This window comes from Euphorbia lathyris, chromosome 8, assembly GCF_963576675.1.
Source record: "Euphorbia lathyris chromosome 8, ddEupLath1.1, whole genome shotgun sequence".
NCBI lineage: Eukaryota > Viridiplantae > Streptophyta > Magnoliopsida > Malpighiales > Euphorbiaceae > Euphorbia > Euphorbia lathyris.
The window spans coordinates 20,639,277-20,659,030 of record NC_088917.1 but is presented as its reverse complement, the minus strand read 5'-3'; the positions used below and the strand labels follow the sequence as shown (position 1 = coordinate 20,659,030).

At 37.2% G+C, this 19,754-nt stretch overlaps 2 protein-coding genes across 4 annotated transcripts; one reads left to right on the top strand and one right to left on the bottom strand.

Annotated features, from left to right (window-relative positions):
* Window positions 1-3,222: 3,222 nt before the first annotated feature.
* On the top strand, window positions 3,223-6,719 carry LOC136202502 (uncharacterized). 2 transcript variants are annotated; one of them, XM_065993166.1, is made up of 3 exons: window positions 3,223-3,530; window positions 5,154-5,248; window positions 5,960-6,719. In XM_065993166.1, the coding sequence occupies exons 1-3, from the start codon at window positions 3,381-3,383 to the stop codon at window positions 6,369-6,371; spliced, it is 657 nt and encodes a 218-aa protein (XP_065849238.1). In that variant the 5' UTR covers window positions 3,223-3,380; the 3' UTR covers window positions 6,372-6,719. The 2 variants fall into 2 exon arrangements, with proteins under 2 accessions (XP_065849238.1, XP_065849239.1); XM_065993167.1 differs by having other exon boundaries at window positions 3,224-3,530; window positions 5,157-5,248.
* A 545-nt stretch (window positions 6,720-7,264) lies between these two features.
* On the bottom strand, window positions 7,265-13,437 carry LOC136202501 (uncharacterized). Of its 2 annotated transcripts, none has more exons than XM_065993165.1 (11): window positions 13,131-13,437; window positions 12,442-12,636; window positions 12,265-12,349; window positions 12,101-12,176; window positions 11,714-11,890; window positions 11,485-11,587; window positions 11,268-11,377; window positions 9,743-9,832; window positions 9,558-9,638; window positions 8,239-9,066; window positions 7,265-8,077 (listed from the first exon to the last, which is right to left on the bottom strand). In XM_065993165.1, exons 1-11 carry the CDS (start codon window positions 13,375-13,377, stop codon window positions 7,985-7,987), a joined length of 2,085 nt encoding a protein of 694 aa, XP_065849237.1. In that variant the 5' UTR covers window positions 13,378-13,437; the 3' UTR covers window positions 7,265-7,984. The 2 variants fall into 2 exon arrangements, with proteins under 2 accessions (XP_065849237.1, XP_065849236.1); XM_065993164.1 differs by having other exon boundaries at window positions 7,266-8,077; window positions 9,743-9,835.
* Between the last annotated feature and the right edge of the window lie 6,317 nt (window positions 13,438-19,754).

Genomic DNA, 19,754 nt, shown 5'->3' with positions numbered 1-19,754 from the left:
GCCGCCATTTACGGATGATGATTAAAGGGTTTAATACATTACATAGTCAAGATAAGGAAAATATAGAATGTTTCTATTTTTTTGCATTGCTCTTGCATTCTGTTTTTTTACATGGTATAAAATTGATACATTAGTAAGGGACTTATTTCTTACACTCAATTTCAATGGCAAACCCAATGTGAATTACACATGTACTAAGAGGATATCAAATGTAAATGTATTAGCTTACCTGTGCAAATGTAATGCAAATGAAAGAATATGAACAAACTCAAGCAAAAAAATCGTCATTGAACATACCAATGTATAGTGCAATATTTACAAAGAGTCAAATGGATTCCATGAAAGAACCAATGCTTAGGATCTTCTATATTGGAAATTCACAAGAAGAGGTAAATCAAATATGTATCTTCTTGATATTTATACGTTTGGGGCTGAGACCCTCATGTGCATGAACTTCTTTTAGAATTTTAAGCTACATTTCAGTTGAGGATGGACTATCATTACTTGAAGTTTGAAGCTGCTTTATTTTCTTTGATGATACTTTACCTTTCTTTCAAACCCATATTGTCCTAAAATTTGTAATTTGGGTAGAAAACCAACCTTATATCCTTTTGGCTAGGAATTAGGATACTAATCTAAGGCAACACAGGTAAATGATAGGGGAATATGATTGTTGTTTGAGATGTTGTGACCCTTAATGTTTCCATAGTAGATCAATACTCGTCAAGATGTTGACGAGCTTTAAGCTCTCCATCGAATTTGTATTCTAGACTACTCAAAGCTTTTGAAATACTTAGATCGTCTCGTTTCCCCTTTTTTGGAGTCTTCATAGTGTGATGATTCATGAATTACTTAAACTCATTTACCAACTTCGCAAAGGGGTTTAACCTTCCTCGGTGCTTCAATGGTGAATCAACTTGTGACAAAGTCGTTATTTGGTGTCCTCGATGTTGGTCTCTTTGCCTCATCAAATTTTATATTCATTTTCCTAATTAAGCTAACATTTGTTTGGGTCGGTCCTTCGTCAAGAGCCTCACCAACATTGTGGCTAAGTGCTTGAGAGAACTAATTCGAGAGTACAAAGATCAATTAGGGCTTTTTGGAAATCAGATGGTGCAGTCATGGGTAAAGATACAAGCATATATTATTATATCGTGTATGTAGCATGTAACGTGTATGGAGTAAATTTCATCAATGGTGTACAACTTTTACCCCATTTCACACTGTTATCATACTTTTGTGTAATGTGTCTCCGGTTAGGATTCTGGTCACTTGAAAACACAATAATCGTCAAAAAAGGGGTCGAAGACCGTCGAATCCTTTATAATGCTAAAGTCAGTTGATAACTGAGAATATCAAAGACTGAATGAAATATATCAGAGTTATTAAGAAATGAGATACATGGATTATGAGAATACTTCTTCTATTTATATAGATAATTAGAATTGCTTCTTTAGACACATGGCAACTTATGATAGGTCAATGGACTATATCTTTATGTGCCAACATATTTATGAAAGTGAGGAGCGTACGTTTAAAGTCCATTGTCTTGATTGGTCCACGTGTCTCTTGTAAATGCCCCTCTGAAGACTATGTCCGGTCACATTAAGATGACTAAAGCTCTGATCTTAATTCGAGCTTTGGTCAAGACTTATCCTCTTCTTTAATCTTTAAGTCATGTTGGGTTTTCTTTACATAAACCCAAATAACTTAATACCATAACACACACACTATGGTGTGCAATTTTCAATTTGTCTCACTAATGTGTACGAGCTTATAGATGACCTCCCACTTTGGTGTATGGCCGGTTAAAATGATCGATCAACGTGAAATCAACACGCCATGTCACCAGTTTGACCGGTTAAAAAGTAAAATATTGACCCACTAAAAAATTTGGCACCTCTCCTCCATCAATGACATTAGTTCTCATTCCTCTAATTTTATTAATTTTTGGGTCTTTATCTCCTTCAAATCTCGTTCTATGATTGAGTGTGTTGTTATGATTTGTTGGATTATTTGGGTTACTAGGAATGACATTATATGGAACCAACAATTTTCTACAACTTCTATCTTACTTAATAATGTTGTTCATTTTCTTGCAAAGTGGAAAGCCGCTCAAATTGCTTGTAAGCCTCATCTTCCTCCTGAGTCGTGAGATCTTCATTGGTCTCCGCCAGCTCCCAGTTGCTTAAAACTCAATGTCGATGTCACGAAATTTTTGAAGAGACTGGTACAGGTGGATTCAGGTGTGTCCTTAAAGGCTCTTTGGCTGAATTTATAGTTGCCGCCAATGGTTTAATTGAAGAAACATTTGATGTTGCTCTAGTAAGTACTACCTATCAGCGAAACACTAAGTTGGATAAAGGATAAAGGTTGGAACAATGTTGAAATAGAATCAAATTCTCAAATTGTTATTCAGTCTATGGCTCACACATTAAAGGCTTTATCACATTTTCATATCATAATCAACGATTGTATTTACGTGGTTAACGAACTTGTTAATAGTTCTGTTCGATTTGTTAAGAGATTGGCAAACGGTTCAGCTCAACTTTTAGCTAGAACTGTTTTTAATGTCTCTAATAGGGGTAAATGGTTTTCTAGGGTAAATTACATATGTGGTGTACAATCTTTGTCATATTTCACACTTTGGTGTACAACCTTCAATTTTTCATAAAAAAAATGAACAACATTTTGGTGACCTCCCACTAAAGTGTACAACCGGTAATTGTGACCGGTCAACGCGTCACGTCAGCAATTTGACCTCCATAAAAGTCAAAATTACTGACGTGATGCGTTGATTTCGCGTTGACCAGTCATCATTATTGGTTGTACACTTTAATGAGAGGTTGCCAAAATGTTGTACACCTTTGTGTACAAAATTGAAGGTTAAATGTCACGGGGCAAGGTCTGAGCCAGGCCAAAACCCCTAATGGCGCCTCGACATTCCACAAGTCTCGGCCAGCCAACTCCTACCGAAGGATCCCGTTAATACATCTGTCAGTATTCCATCCCGGCGGAACACTCATGTGAAATAAGACCATAGTTGTAGAGCATGGATGTAATTTACCCGGGTTTTCTATCCTTCCTCTCTCATTTGTAGTGCTCTTGTTCATTCTTATTACAAAAAAATTTAAGTTAAATCTAAATCTAAAATATTATTCTTTTAATAATATAGTATATAATTTATATATTTGTCATGGAAAAAAGAATGGAAAACAATAATTTCTAGTATTTATAAAATGAATGAGATACCCAGGTCAGGTCAGACACAGAGAGCTGCAGCCAAATTGGTCACCATTCCTCATAAAGAAATGGCTTCCTAGAACACCGTTTTCTTTCCATCTCTCCCTTTCTTTCTTTCTTTCTTCCTTTGTGATAAGATGCTGAAGCTCTGGAAATGGTACCAGCACTGTTTATCTTCTCATCCAGTGAAGACTCAGATCATTAGCTCCGGAATTCTTTGGGGCATTGGCGATGTTGGTGCTCAATACATCACTCACTCTACCGCCGTCAATCGTCTTAAGAAACCTGTAAGCTCAGTCTCCGGCATTATACTCACCTTTCGCATTCTTTTATGGATTGGGCATCCTTTAATATTCTTGATTTAATTCAAACCTATTTTCAATTTTGTCTTTGGGATTATTGAATTTGTGCTGTTTTGAAGATTTTGCGGATACAGTTTATACCCAATCCATTTCTTGGTTTTGGATATGCCTTCGTTATCATTTCTTTATTGAACTTTTTAGCTTATTTTCTTTTTTCTCCCACTTGTAATAGCCGGAAAGGTTTTCCTTTATTGAGAATCTTCTTTCTGTTTGATTTTTCTTTAGGTATTATTAGTTTTTATTCGCATTTGCGTGTGGATGGCTTCCATTTACTTGAGGTCTTTCATCTATGAACTGCAATTAGATTGAAACTCAGCACTGCAAATGATACATTAGTTGATTGCTAGCTCTTTTTTCTTTAATGCCCATTTTCTGTATGTCTATTTGAGCAATGGGATTCGATGGTGAAAGAAGTGATTATGATTTTCGAATTGCTAGCTTTAGCAACAGTGACACCATTTTCCTGATGATTGTATTTAGGGATTGTTTGACTGCTTGCTATTGTGAGTCTTCCTTTGTTATATAGCATTGTCATTCATTCGCACAACTTGGATTATGTTATCTATATATTTCATGCAATTATATATGAAATAAACGTGCCAAGAATGATTGCGTTATGTTGTAAAAAATTGCCACCCCTAGACCTATTTGAAACGTCGAGTCTGCAACTGCACCTCTATTAAAACACTAAAAATTCGTAATTTGTTGTCATAATGAGTTAGTGCCCATTTGACGTTTATGTGCAATTATGCATATGTTGCTTGATAGTCCAGTACAAATTAATATTTAATACTATGTGCAGAAAAAATATTTGCCCGAAGTCACAGGGGGATTGTAATGCTGATGTGTTATGTACAGTTGGCTGGATGTTCCAGGGCTGATTTATATCATGTGTGGAAAATAATATCCAAGGGTGCATTTCTTGGGGTCTACTTCTTTGAATGAAATCTGCTAGGCAGTTTCAATAGTGTAGTTCTGCTAAAACTGTGAAGTTTTGAGAGAAACTAATTGCCCCTACTTCGAGCCTGCTTTTTGTGCTTGTAATGTCTACCAGTCCCTTAATCTTTATTTATAGCCATGAAGTTACTAGGATAGTTTATAAATAGTTACCCTTTTTCGGTTCAAACACTGAAGCCATGGCTGCACTCCTAGCTATTCAAAGAAGAGTTCCTTCCTGTTTTACCCTGCTTGCTTCTTCATCTTCTTTGTATTTTAGTTTCAATCCTACAGAAAAAAATATATCAAAGATGTACATATATATGTTGCGGCCTATAGAAAATATCTGGATCATGTCTCTAAACACATTCCTGTCAATGTAACCATACGATTAGATTTCTCTAGTTGATCAAATGAAAGAATAATGACCTTTTTCTCATTTGCATGTATTTTTATTGTGTTATCTTTATCTTTTTATCTCAACCATCACATTTTTCTATTTCGGATGTTGTGCTATTCAGTATTTTGCTCTGTGAACTGAAGTTATAAGCACTTTTTGTACCGACCAGTTTCTTTCAACCACTAATACTCCTTCCTACTTTTTTCTTGAAGCAGGATGTAGAAACCGAATTCAAAGTCAACTGGAAACGTGCAGCTATCACTGGTCTTTTTGGTTTCGGATTTGTTGGTCCAGTTGGGCACTTTTGGTTCGTATTTCCCTTGTTACTTTCTTTTCATCTTGATCTTTGTTCTGCTGCTGCATCCTTTGTCTTTTAGGGATCATATTTACTAGAGTGCATTTTTTCGTTAGGGAGCTAGAGTAGTAGCATAGGCATGAAAATGCTATTAGATCCAATTAATTCGATGCTTGATGTTGTGATTCTGTATAGCTGTGAAGCCATTGCCACCTTGTTGCAATAGAGAGTAGCGATTTTCAATTGTAGTCTTGGTTGGATCAGTGGTGGAGCCAGAAACAAATATTTGGGGGTCAATAGACCAAAATATGTAAAAATTGCAGATTTTTTTTGGAACTAAGTATCAGGACGGATAATTCCGTTGTAGATACCGTCTCTGATGCCAAACCCGTGCAGATTCTAAATAGAGTGAAATTACCGACGACCGTGTGACCCCCGGATGGGTCATTTTCCCCCCTTCACTTGCAAGTTTACTATGCTCTGGCCTTGACAGACTCTTTGCTTCATAGTCCATCAAACAGAAGCTGAATTATATTTTTTTATCGGTCTTGAAGTATCATCATTTAGGCAAATTATTTTCATGCTATGTTCTTGAGGACAAACAGTTGAGAACAAAAATGAATAGGATATGTTTTGCAGAATAACACACTAAACTTGAGAATTGAGATGCCTGTATCTGAATCAAGCTTTCCTGACTTGTACTTTTTTCTTTTTCGCTTGCAGGTATGAAGGCTTAGACAAGCTCATAAGGTTGAGACTTAAAATGCCACCAAAGTCTATACGATTTGTCGCTACGAAAGTGGCAGCTGATGGCATAATATTTGGGCCCATAGATTTGTTTGTGTTCTTCACATATATGGGATTTTCCACGGGAAAGAGTGTCGATCAGGTGAAGGAAGACGTGAAGAGGGACTTCCTCCCCGCATTGATATTGGAGGGTGGAGTATGGCCAATAGTTCAGATTGCAAATTTCCGATATGTGCCAGTAAGGTACCAGCTCCTCTATGTCAATATGTTCTGCTTGTTAGACAGTGCTTTCTTGTCGTGGGTCGAGCAACAAAACGATGCTCCTTGGAAGCGATGGTTTACATCTTTTCGGTCATTAAAGGAAGAAGACGATGAGGAAAGATTGTGAAATCGCCTCAGTTTCCAAATTGACAAGATTGAAAGGAATATCAGTAAAGAATTACAGAAAACTCTAAGTGTCAACAGGGTTTTAGAAGATGAGATTAGATTTAGGGGGGTGAATTAATTGCTTTCTACTTGTAGATTGTTGGTTTAAATTTTTGACCCAAATGTAATGAAACACACAGCATCAAGCCCCTGATTTGGCAGCCTATCTTTTGTGTCTCTGAAACTAGACTAAATCCTCCGGTCTCGCCATTGTTGCCACTATAGATGATTTGAAAGTGGATTTGTTCCAAGAGTTCTCAACTTTTTTGGAATTTGTGAATATTAGTGCATGTTTGATTTTGTTCTTTTACTTCAAAGAGTAGATATAGAGCATTTTATTTGATTAGTATTGAGAAATATCTAATGATAGCTATTTTGAAAATAAATCAGTCAATATCTATCAACAACAATAAACAATAACATAAACAATAACGGTCAGTCTCTTGCCTTTTCTCTTTTATACATTAAACTCGTGCATGTAATTAGTAGGTTAGGTTGATGTTAGGTTGGAGTCGATCGGATCTCCAAAATTACTTTTATGATCCATCAATCCAATCTTTAAAGATCCGATCTCCACAATTACTTTAACGATCATCGGACGGACAGGATAGATTACACATGATCTTTTAACTTTTTTACCTTCTTTAGGATCTTTGAATTTCAAAACTAAATATAAAAGTTTTGAACTTTTTTTTTTTTTTTGAATTGAAACTCATACTTTATATAACTGAGGCATTAATATCCTCATCAATTACACTTATTAGCCATTCCGGCAAATAAAAAAATGAATGAAAACTAGCATTGGAACGAGCATGCATAGCTACTTTGTGTGCAGCTCTATTCGCTAGTCGCGGAACAAAAGACACAGTAAACGTCTTGTTACTTAATAATTCTTTGCAATCTTCGATTATGTCTCCAAACTTTGATAAATCTGACTCATTTGCATTAACTCCTCTAACCACAAGCTGGGCATCCATTTCAAATTCAACATTATCAAGTTCCACCTCTAATGCCCAGATTAATCCTGACCTCAACGCCAACGCTTCTACAACCCGAGCTGAATGAATTCCTCTTACTACTCCACTCGCTCCTGCCATAAACAACCCTTCTTCCGATCTGACCACTGCCCCCCATCCGCATTGCCCCGAGTCTGCAAAAATTGCCCCATCCAAGTTGCATTTTAGTCTGCCATTGCTCGGCCTTTGCCAACGTCTTTTCTGTTGCTGAATCGACTCCCCTAAACACATAAAAGTTTTGAACTTTGCATTTACTAACATGCAAATCCCTTGAACCATTATTTGCATTTACCAACAGACAAATCCCTTAAACCATTAACTACTTGGAATGTAATCCTTCATTGTAGAGTTCGTAGAAGTAATATTCTAAGCAACTTTAATTCTTAAACTTTTTGGTTTTGATATCATTTAAATGTTGTTTGGTTAGAAGAGAGAAATTGAAAACGTGGTATATACATGTAAGAGCATGTAATATATAAATGAAGGAATACATAATTTACTTTTTGAAAAATTGGGCTCTGTTCTGTACATCTAATTATAATGAAATTACAGGGCATAGCTACATAAATGAACTATAACCTCCCCCAAGGGGTACTCTTGGCTTGAATACACAAGATACCTTCAAACAGTGGCAAATATTAAAGCCGATGCTCTGAAACAAATTAAGAAAAAAGGATTAGTAAACTCACATCAAAATTGTATTAACAATATCAGAAAAGAAATTGGTAAAATGAAAGCAATCCAATTTGCAGGGAATACCATTGTTTGGTTTGTTTCAATATGAAAGGATAACTGGAAGAGCAGTGAACTTACAGGGATGCTCAGTAACCGTCCTCGATGATCTACTAGAACAGGTAAGCTTCTTCTTGCAGCAACCGGAATAGATTTCAATGTCGTCAGAGATCTTTCTGCTGAAAATCTCAAATAATCGAAATACAGGTTTTTCTTCTCAGTTTTTGGCTCCATTTCATAAATTATTTCCTCATCTAAATCATTCAAACTTGGACATTTTGACAACTTAGCAAGATATAGCCAATCAGATTCGATCATAGGCCTCACTTCAGCGCCCATGTCGCGATCGAATTTACAAAACAAAGAACAATGATCCGAATTCGCCCTTCTAGAATCCCCTTCATAATAAGTTTTCTCCAGATCAGTTGTGTCATATTCCCATTTAACTAAAAATCTGTTTATGAAAAAGCATGTCTGCCCAGGTCGGATTGTTTGCCTCAAAGATGCAATGATAGATTGGACCTCATTCTTTGACTCACAGTCAACACCATCTTTGAGTTTGGCCTTGAAATGTTCGAGTTCTTCCTTCTGTAAGGAAAGAACATTCCTATACGTCGATTCACTGATAATATTGAGCCTTTTGGCTTCAGTTAGGACTGATTCAGATGTAGATTCTAAAAAATATACTTCTGATGGATCTGGAGAAAAGTGATCTGAACATGATTTTGCATCAGCTATAATTTTCTCCAATTCACATGGGACATACTGTCTTTGCTCTTGATCAGAATCTATGCAAGTCAATTCCATTTTTGAAGGCATAGGACAATCAACAGAGCAGCAAACAACTACTTTAGTTCCCCTAGATCCGGGTGCTGGACAAAGGTAACATCCAGCAGCAGTGAGGGAGGTCTGCAGAATTGTCAAAAGAGGAGTTATTACTGACATAAATTACCAATACCTAACAAATATGGAAGCAGATTCCTTTAAGTTAAAATATTTTTTTATGGAAATGTGATATTTCCAAAATAGTGTCAGCCTAAAGCAAGGAAGCAGTTTTATAAAAATATGAAGCAAAAAAGGAAATCAGGTTTCCTTCTTTTCTTATAGATTTTTCCCTTCCAAAGAATTTTGGTTCGAAACAAAGTCAATTCCAAGTTTGTCCAGTTAATCAGGGTCCTGTTGATGGAAGAACAAGATGTATTCGTTTCTACTCTTCCTTCCTCATCCCGAGTTCATATTAAAACAGATAAACACAGAGAAAAAGGAACCAATAAAATTTAGTCCTGCTCAGCTTAGACACATTCATGCCTGCCCTTAAATGTTCTACCACTGTACATTAAAAACTTCAACAATTGCAAGTTTTCAACAGAGAGAAACAATTGTGGAGAAAACAGATGTACCTTGCACGGGAATCTACGAAGATAGTCCAACAACAATTTGGAAGTAGTGCCTCTTACTGGCCTGTGCCTTTGAGAAACAAACTGAATGAAAATAGGATTATAAGTTCTACCAAATGATTGTAGATCTGAATGTTATTCAAAAAATTAATCAGACCTGTTACAAGACCAAAAAAGTCCGGTAATACCTGTAAGATCAAGGTGACAAACTTTGCCAGGCATACGTCCATAATTTTTGATGGATTAAGAATCTCTAAATCAATGATAGCATATCCATGCTGCTGAAGCAATTAATGCAGGCACCCACCCATTCAAAAAGGAAGGATGAGAAGCACAAAGTGTTAAGCAAGTTATTAAAACCAGGGAATATTTAAGGGGTAAATTTCATGAATGGTGTACAACCTTTGCCTCATTTCACACTTTGGTGTACAACCTTCAATTTGTCTCACTAATATGTATGACCTTATAGGTGACCTCCCACTATGGTGTACAGCAGGTAAAAATGACCGGTCAACGTCTGGTCAACGCGCCACCTCAGCCATTTGACTGGTCAAAAAATCAAAAATTGACCTACCACATATGTAATTACTAAATTGACTTGGATTTTCTTCCTAAACCCACCATTAACGTGGATTATCTTCTTCTGTCTTACTTTTTTCCCACTTTGCTGTTATTCTCAATTTAAAAAAAATGGGTGATTAATTAATTAATTAATTAATTAATGTATGAGTGATCTGAATTTGTGAATTGCAGGTGGGTTCAAATTAATGAAATAAAGAATTTTGGAATTCATGTTTGAAGAAGAAACTTATGAAACAAAACTATAATCCTTTGTCTTACTTCAAATTTCAATCCAGTGCAGCAAAATTCAACCATGGCTGTCCATCGCTCAAGGCTCTTTCTTTTTGCAGCTTTTGATCCTCTCTATATAAACAATAACAAAACACTCTTTGAACCTTGTCTCTTCAAATTATGCATAACCCATCTTTCTCATCTACTCTCCTTGATCAGATCTATCGTTCTATCTCTGAATCTGACTCTAATAACCATCAAGATCCCAAATTCTACACAAACACAATGCCTAATAAAACCAAGGTTCCTGGGAACGAAGTTCTACAATCTATTGGCCGATATTGCACCAAATGTAGGCGAGAGGGTTTTGGGTCACGGGAAATGGTCATGGCTTACCGATCTAGGCACCTGAATGTCGAATTTCCAGATTTCAAGTTTTGATTAAGCAAAACCACACCTTTGGCAAAAGAAAATCAATCCTTTAAATCTTCCTTTTGTGTTTAATGATTAAAGTTAGAGAGAGAAGGTTCAAAGAGAGAAATGAAAAGCTAGAGAGAGAAACTATTTACAGAAAATAAATGAAGGAAAGAGTATATTTTTCTATTTTGCAAGGAAACCCATTAAAGGGTATTTTAGTAATTGTAAATGTGGTGTATTTAATTTAAGTTGAAAAATGGTGAGGTGGCGCGTTGACCAGACGTTGACCGGTCATTTTTACCTGCTGTACACCATAGTGGGAGGTCACCTATAAGGTCGTACATATTAGTGAGACAAATTGAAGGTTGTACACCAAAGTGTGAAATGAGGCAAAGGTTGTACACCATTCATGAAATTTACCCAATATTTAAGCAAAATTATCACTGAAAAAATAACATAAAAGTAGGCATTAAACATAAGCATCCAACAGTAAAACATGCTTACATGATTCAAGGTCACTGCCTGATTTACCAAGTTAGAACACATTTGATCAACAAAAGCACGGGTTTTTTGACAGGCAGAAATTACTGCTTGCAGTTCATACTTGAAAGCAGCTGGAGAATAAGAGCAAGTTATGTCAGAAGGTTCAGTTTTTATGGTTGCACTGAAGAAAGTCAAAGATGGAGCTCCCTATATCAGGACAGAATTCACATGTACCAACATGATGACAACTCTTTTAATGACATTCGAATCCTATTCCGGGCATACACTGGGCTTTGATTTGTTGGATCTTCTACCCAGTCATGACCACCTGCTTGACATACCTGAAAAGGATAGAAAATAAACAGATGGCATCATGGCACTAAAAGTATAGAAGTATAGTGGCAACAATCTTAATATTGCTTTTATCTTAAAGCATTTTTCTGTCTGACATCTTTTTTATTGCTAACCTTGTACATATCTTCTTTAGAAAAATCGAGGAGAGGCCGCACTACAAGTATGCCTTCATTTTTTGAATCTTCGTCATACATATGTGAGCTTGAAAATAACATTTGAGAAACAAATGCCATGCCAGCAAGTCCAAGCACACCACTATTACGAGATAATCTAAGAATGAACAACTCAGCCTGCAAGAGCAAAAAATCAATATATCTCTCGTTCTACTAACCAACTAAAAGTGTGAAAGTGTTTTAAGCCATAACTAACTGAAGGTATGATAATCTCTTCAGTTTAGCTTGACCAGAGCTACAACTATAATTCTATTAACATGCACACAAGTGCATCATCATTTAAGGGAAGACATAGAAAGAAGAACTAAAATGAACTGCAGAGCAAACCTGGTCATCTGCATGATGCGCAATCAGTAAAACACCAGTCTGGTGTTGAATGCAAACGTTCTGTAGTTTTTGGTACCTAAAGTCCAAGCAAAGGAAAAACTATTCAAGTTATTGCAGGCAAGCAATAGATATCCTTGTCCCAAACTTTGAAAGGAAATAATCACCTAATGTCCCTCGCCTCTTCTTGTAAATGACCCTGTTTTGGTCTCCCATGCGGCCAACTACAAGAGGCAATCTCGCATCTGATTCCTAAATGAATTTCACGTTAGCATCCATGGTCGAAGGAATCATCAAGTAATTAACATATAAAAAAATGGTGCAAAATTCAAAATAAGATATACCCATTTCAGAAACTCGATGGGACACAGTATATGCCTCTTCTTTGCTCTCTGAACGTAGACCATGATCAACAACTATAGCCAAAAGACCATCAACAAAGCCCTCACTCTTGCCAACAGCAATACAACCCTCAGTTTTCCAAGCAGCAGTTAGGAAACAAAGCGCCATACTGTCAGGGCCTCCAGACACTCCTATAGCTGAGGAAAGAAACAAAAACCAATATCTCATTCCATTTCCACCTTTAGCTCGAGTGATGGATCCATGATTCAGTGACAAGGGTGCTCCAATGTCTATGAGTGCTTAATTGAAATTTTTTTAGGTGCCATTACCCTAAAATTAAAGCTGAGGTTCAATGGAGTTTTCCAGCAACCAGTGGGTTGTGAAGCCCCCTTCCGACCCCCTAATTCGTCCCTGTTAATCAGCTATATATGGCTCAAACAGAAGAAAACTCAAAAATTCCACTTCTTTCCTCTCCAGATTTTAGCAAGAACAAGACCTATAGAAATTAATAATGTAAAACTCGGCCTAACTAATTGTTTTACAGCTTCCTCACCCTAAATTCCCCAAAATTCAAACACCAATCTTCTACATAAATAGAATAAATTAACTTAACAAAAGCCGGAACCAATTGATATGCAAGTGACGCTACAGATAATCGAATTAGGGTCTTTAAAGCAGGGGATATACTGACCAATGCGGTGGTGAGGTTTAAGACCAGCCATAGCCATCCGCCTAGAGAAAGCTTCATTGTAGTTGGCCAACTCGATTTGGAGTTGCACTGGAGAAGATTTACAGCAAAATAAACGAATTGGGGTCCTACAGAGAGGTGTATGGAGAGGAAAAGAAGTGAATATTGGGCATCGCCATTTAGGTAGGGAAAGTGGAAGTCTGGTTATGGTGGCTCTAGTTTGCGATGAGAAAACGAGCCCTCGCGACATGCCTTGCACTGCTCACTGCTCCTGCACTCCAGCTTGAACTATCTATCCACTATGTGAGTTTTTTTTTTTCTTTTTCCTCTTTTCTTTTTACATTAGATTATTTTGGCTTAATATAATTAATGGGTGTGCAACGGTAACCCGACCGAAATAATTGAATACCAAAATTATTAAAACAATTGACATCAATACCAAACCGAATAGCATGTAAAACCAAAATATTCGGCTCGGTTCGGTTTTAAACCGAACAACCCGAATTAGTTAAAAAATAAAAAACAACGCATAAAAATTACTATATTTCTTTATTAAATTTATCTCAACAACCAAAAAAAAATTTGACTTCAAAAAAAAACAAAAAAAAAAAATTTGAAATAAATTCAAAATATATCTATATTGGCTTGTTATCTCAACAATATTAAGAAAAACTAAACTTGTAACATCTAATATATGTCTATATATGTTAGAATAACCGAATGGTTATTATTCTGTTTTAGGAAATATTGTTGTAGAGTTATTTGTAGTTAGTAGGTTGATTTGTTTCCTAGATTAGCTCCTAAAATTACTCCTAGATTAGCTTCTAAAATTACTCTTGTTTCCTAGATTAGCTCCTAAAATTACTCTTGTATATTTGTATATATGTCGTGTTAGGCTTAAGAAATAATCAACAGATTATCTTCTATTATGGTATCAGACTAGACCTAGTTTTCTTGCCGGAGCCGCCGCCCTTTTCTTTGCCAAATCCCACAAAGTTATCCACCATATCATTCTGAATGGTAAAGCCGTTGCCTCTCCCTCCGATGAGGCTGTCAAAGATCAGTGGGAAACCTTAGATGCCACGGTTCTTGGGTGGATTTATGCCACCATTACTCATGATCTGTTAGAGACGATAATTGAGTCGGATGCTACCGCCATGGAGGCGTGGAATCGTTTACGTGACATCTTTCAGGACAATAAGCATTCCCGTACAGTTTCAATTGAACAAGAGTTTTCTCATACTCTTATGAAGGATTTTTCTTCCGCCACTGCTTATTGTCAATGTCTAAAGGAATTATCGGATCAACTCCGTAATGTGGATTCCCCGGTGTCGAATGACCGACTTGTTCTTCAGATGGTTTCGGGTCTCACTGAAGCATATAATAGTATCGGCACTATTATTCGACAAAAGGATCCTCTTCCTTTATTTAATCAGGCTCGATCGATGGTTATATTGGAGGAGGCCGGTTTAGCGAAGAAGGCCGCTACTGCTTCGACGGGGACTGTTTTGGTGGTGGCGGGATCTTCTCCCTTTTTTCCTCCGTCTGCTAATCCGTTTGGGTATATGCAGCAACAATCTCGTCCGATTCAAGGAGGCAATCGGGGACAGAATAAGAAAAAGGGGCGCTGGAATAATAATAATAATTCTCGTGGTGGCGGCAACGGCGGTGGCCGTGGAAATAATCCGGCGAACCGGCCGGGTAGTGGTGGTTCGACAAATCAGTGGCAGCAGCCATCCTGGGGAGGTTCACAACAAGGCTCTTGGTCTTAGGTTCCTTGGCAGGCCCCTCCATGTCCATATCCATCTCAGTCATGGGCTCGGCCCACTGGCAATTACACAGGTCCTCCTCCGGCCCAGAATGTAGGGCTGTTAGGCCCCCGCCCACAACAAGCCTTTCATACTGCTACCGATTCCGAGCCTACGGATATTGAATCTGCTTTGTACACTTTGAGCCTCAATCCTCCGGAAAATCCATGGTACATGGACACAGGCGCTACTTCACATATGACGTTTGATAAGGGTAAACTCTCGTTTATTTTTAATATGAGCAATAATCATGGCATAATTGTTGGTAATGGACATTCAATTCCGATTCATGGACTAGGGCACACAAACTTAACTCACCCACATCCACTCTTAGCCTTGAGAAATGTTTTATATGCTCCACATATTATTAAAAATTTAGTCTCTGTCCGTAAGTTTACTTCTGACAATTCAGTATCTGTCGAATTTGACCCGTTTGGATTTTGCTGTTTTAGCGCCATCCTTATGGCATGACCGCTTAGGACATCCCGGCTCTCCGGTGTTAGATGCTCTTAGACAAAATAAATTTATTGAATGTAATTCTCTTCGTAGTAGTTCAATTTGTCGGTCTTGTCCTCTTGGAAAACATATTAAGTTGCCATTTATTTCATCCAATAATAAAACTTCTTTGCCGTTTGATATTGTTCATTGCGATTTATGGACGTCTCCTATTTTAAGTTCAATGGGGCATCGGTATTACATTGTTTTTTTGGATGATTTTTCTAATTTTATGTGGACATTTCCCTTGCATAAAAAGTCAGATGTTTTCTCTATCTTTTTACAATTTCGAGCACTAATCCGTACTCAATTTGAAAGGGAAATTAAAAATATCTAATGTGACAATGGGATGGAGTTTGATAATAAAGCTTTTTGGGATTTTTGTAATGCTAATGGAATTTCTTTTCGTTTCTCGTGTCCTCATACTTCGTCTCAAAATGGGAAATCCGAGAGAAAACTTTGTAGCATCAATAATATTATCCGCACACTTTTAGTTCATACTTCCATCCCATCATATTTTTGGCATCATGCACTTCAAATGGCCACTTATCTTCTCAATATTCGTCCAACTAAAAATTTAGAATTCCAATTCCCATTATGTGTGCTCTATAGGACCGATCCTGTGTATTCCCATTTGAGAGTCTTTGGGTGTTTATGTTATCCTTTATTTCCATCCACCACAATTCACAAACTCCAAGCTAGGTCCACTCCTTGTGTCTTTTTAGGCTATCCGTCTCATCACTGGGGGTATAAATGTTATGATATGGAGTCTAAGAAAATCATAGTATGTCGTCATGTGATCTTTGATGAAACTCAATTTCCTTTCGCCACTATTCCTCCTCCACCCACTGTGTCTAGTTATGATTTTTTGGATCATCGACTTACACCCTATGTGCAATTTCATCTCACTAATGGGCCTCCTCTTGACACCCCGCCGGTTTCTACCCCAACCCGAGCCCAAAATAGCCCTCCTATTAGCCGCGGGCAGCCACTGTTATCCGGCCCTCTCTCACCTAACCCATCGGTCCTCCACCTGACCCATGCCGCTAGTCCATCGGAACCATCCTTGCCAAGCCCAAATCTGACCCCATCTGATATCTCGGCCTCTCCTTCCCATCATACAAACAGCCCACCTCTACTTCCCTCACCGATCCCAACTCCACCACCATTACCTCCTCTTCCCAATATGTCTTCCCGTCCTGTTACTAGGAGTCAACGTGGGATTTTTAAACCCAAGAGTCAATTTAACCTAAATACCGTCGTGTCTAGGTCTCCTTTGCCTCATAACCCTGTGTCTGCTCTTCATGATCGGAATTGGAAAACTGCTATGGATGATGAATTTAATGCTTTTATTAAAAATAAGACGTGGGTGTTGGTGCCTCGTCCACCTGATGTTAATGTTATTCGTTCTTTGTGGGTTTTTGCTCATAAAGAGCATTCTGATGGCTCTTTTGAGAGGCATAAAGCCCGTCTTGTAGGTGATGGGAAAACTCAACAGGTGGGCGTTGATTGTGGTGAAACGTTTAGTCCGATTGTAAAACCCGCAACTATTCGTACTGTTCTCAGTTTGGCTCTCTCCAAGCATTGGGATATCCATCAATTGGATGTCAAGAATGCTTTCTTACATGGTGAATTGAAAGAAACTGTGTATATGCATTAACCGGTTGGTTATCGGGATCCTGACAAGCCGAATCATGTATGTCTGTTGAAGAAATCCTTGTATGGCCTCAAAACAAGCCCCTCGTGCTTGGTATAAGCGATTTGCAGATTTTGTGTGTACTCTTGGATTTATTCATAGTACTTCGGATCACTCCTTCTTCATTTATCATCATGGGTCACATATTGCTTATATGTTGTTATATGTCGATGACATCATCCTCACAGCTTCCTCTGATGCTCTTCGTAAGCACATTATTTCTACTCTTAGCTCCGAATTTGCTATGAAGGATTTGGGTCCCTTGAGCTATTTTCTTGGTATTGCGGTTACTCGTAATTCCGGTGGTTTGTTTTTATCTCAAAAGAAATATGCCAAAGAAATTATTGAGCATGCGGGAATGTCGTCTTGTAAACCTTCCTTCACGCCTGTGGATACTAAGTCCAATCTTTCTGCTACTGACAGTCCACCATATGCCGATCCTTCCCAATACCGGAGTCTTGCCGGAGCTCTTCAATATCTGACTTTTACTCGACCCGATATCACTTATGCTGTTCAGCAGGTATGTTTGTTCATGCATGATCCGAGGGAGGTCCATATGCACGCTCTCAAGCGTATTATTCGGTATGTTCAGGGTTCTATTTCTCATGGTCTTCATCTTTTTCCGAGCTCCACATCCACTCTTTTGGCCTATACCGACGCTGATTGGGCGGCTGTCCGGACACTAGACGGTCAACCTCGGGTTATTGCGTATTTCTTGGGGACAATCTTATCTCTTGGTCTGCTAAACACCAAGCAACTCTTTCCCGATCCAGTGCCGAGGCCGAATATAGAGGGGTTGCTAATGTTGTTTCTGAGTCATGTTGGCTACGTAATCTTTTACTTGAGCTTCATTGTCCTATCCAAAAGGCCACGTTGGTATATTATGATAACGTCAGTGCGATTTACCTGTCGGGCAATCCTGTTCAACATCAGCGAACCAAGCACATTGAGATGGATATACATTTTGTTCATGAAAAGGTTGCTAAGGGCGAGGTACGTGTTTTGCATGTTCCTTCACGTTATCAAATAGCTGACATCTTTACCAAAGGCCTTCCCCAAGTTCTGTTTGAGGATTTTTGAAACAGTCTATGCATTCGTCCTTCTCCTGCTTCGACTGATTGGGAGTGTTAGAATAACCGAATGGTTATTATTCTGTTTTAGGAAATATTGTTGTAGAGTTGTTTGTAATTAGTAGGTTGATTTTTTTCCTAGATTAGCTCCTAAAATTACTCCTAGATTAGCTCCTAAAATTACTCTTGTATATTTGTATATATGTCGTGTTAGGCTTAAGAAATAATCAACAGATTATCTTCTATTAATATATATAAAAGATAATGTAGAATATGTGCAATTCGGTGCGGTGCGATTTTTTTTACATTTTTTTATCAAAATGCTTCTAAAACCAAAACTGACACCGAACTGAAGTGTAAAAAAACTGAACCGAAAAACCAAATTCAATCGATTCGGTTTGGTATATGGTTTAAACCAAACCGACGCACCCCCTACTTGTATATGAGAGGGCTCATGTATTTAGATTTCTACTTAATTTTCTAAACTTGCTTAAAATATCTCAATAGTCCCTTGAGTCTCTATAGTAAAACAAGAAGAAATTCATATAAATTTAAACTTATATCACTCTAAGTAAGTTTATAAAGCTAAAAGATTATTGTAGTGATCTTAAGAGAGGAATGAATCACTTTAAGCTAAGTATGAAAAGTTAACATATAATATAATTAAGTTTGGGAGATTAATGAAATATCTCTAAAATTCAGAAGCCAATCGGATAATCAGGTACTAGATGTCTCTGGTATATTAAGTCTATGCAAAATTTTTTGCTATTTGAAATCATGTATTTATATTTGGACCTATCATATACTAAAACTTATAACTTTTTAGTGTATGTCACCGTCAATTTGTCAATTTTTTTACCTATAACACCCTTATTTATTGACTTGATATACCTCAAATTCATGGGGTCAAACAGCAAAAAGTTACAAGTTTAAGTATGTGATAGGTTCAAGTATAAATAGAGAATGCTAAACGATACAATGTTACAAAATGAAGTGTGTAATTATATATTAAATTTATTATTTTCATTGTATTTTTTATCCATAAACAAATCGCTTAATAACTCTTAACTCCCGAGTCTTCTCAGACCTCTGTTCAGAAATATCCACATTAACCTTTTCTTACATCAATATCCAAGTTAAGATTATGAGATGAATCTTCTCATGTTCAAGCAATATATAAACAGAAAAAGAAAGATAATTTAGTCGAGAAACTTTGACATTTTAGTTAGTGGAGATACCAAGAAAATTGTGAGAGACTAAAAAGACTACATAGGTTTCGGCCCACACTCAAGTGGAGTCGACCATGTCATTAAGTTAAATTGCATCTGATTAGATGGACGCTAAAACGATTTGAAGTTTCACAAAAAACATGGAGTTACCACCTCGATTTACTCTATAGTGACTTCAAATTAATGTGTAAGGTTAATTCGCAAAGTCCGATCAACTAATTAGAACGTTGGTTAGAACTTGAAAACTCGTAATTTCAAAAAATGAAAATAATAAATTTAATGTAATCCCCGTCATGGGTCACATTGAAAACACATAGAAAACCAAACAA

Coding starts and splice junctions, on each gene's coding strand:
- LOC136202502 (XM_065993166.1), top strand. CDS start 3,381: ATGCTGAAGCTCTGGAAATGGTACCAGCACTGTTTATCTTCTCATCCA. Junction 3,531..5,153: donor TCAATCGTCTTAAGAAACCT/GTAAGCTCAGTC, acceptor TTTTTCTTGAAG/CAGGATGTAGAAACCGAATT. Junction 5,249..5,959: donor GGTCCAGTTGGGCACTTTTG/GTTCGTATTTCC, acceptor TTTCGCTTGCAG/GTATGAAGGCTTAGACAAGC.
- LOC136202501 (XM_065993164.1), bottom strand. CDS start 13,377: ATGTCGCGAGGGCTCGTTTTCTCATCGCAAACTAGAGCCACCATAACC. Junction 12,637..13,130: donor TAAACCTCACCACCGCATTG/GTCAGTATATCC, acceptor TTCTTTCCTCAG/CTATAGGAGTGTCTGGAGGC. Junction 12,177..12,264: donor GAAGAGGCGAGGGACATTAG/GTGATTATTTCC, acceptor CTTGGACTTTAG/GTACCAAAAACTACAGAACG.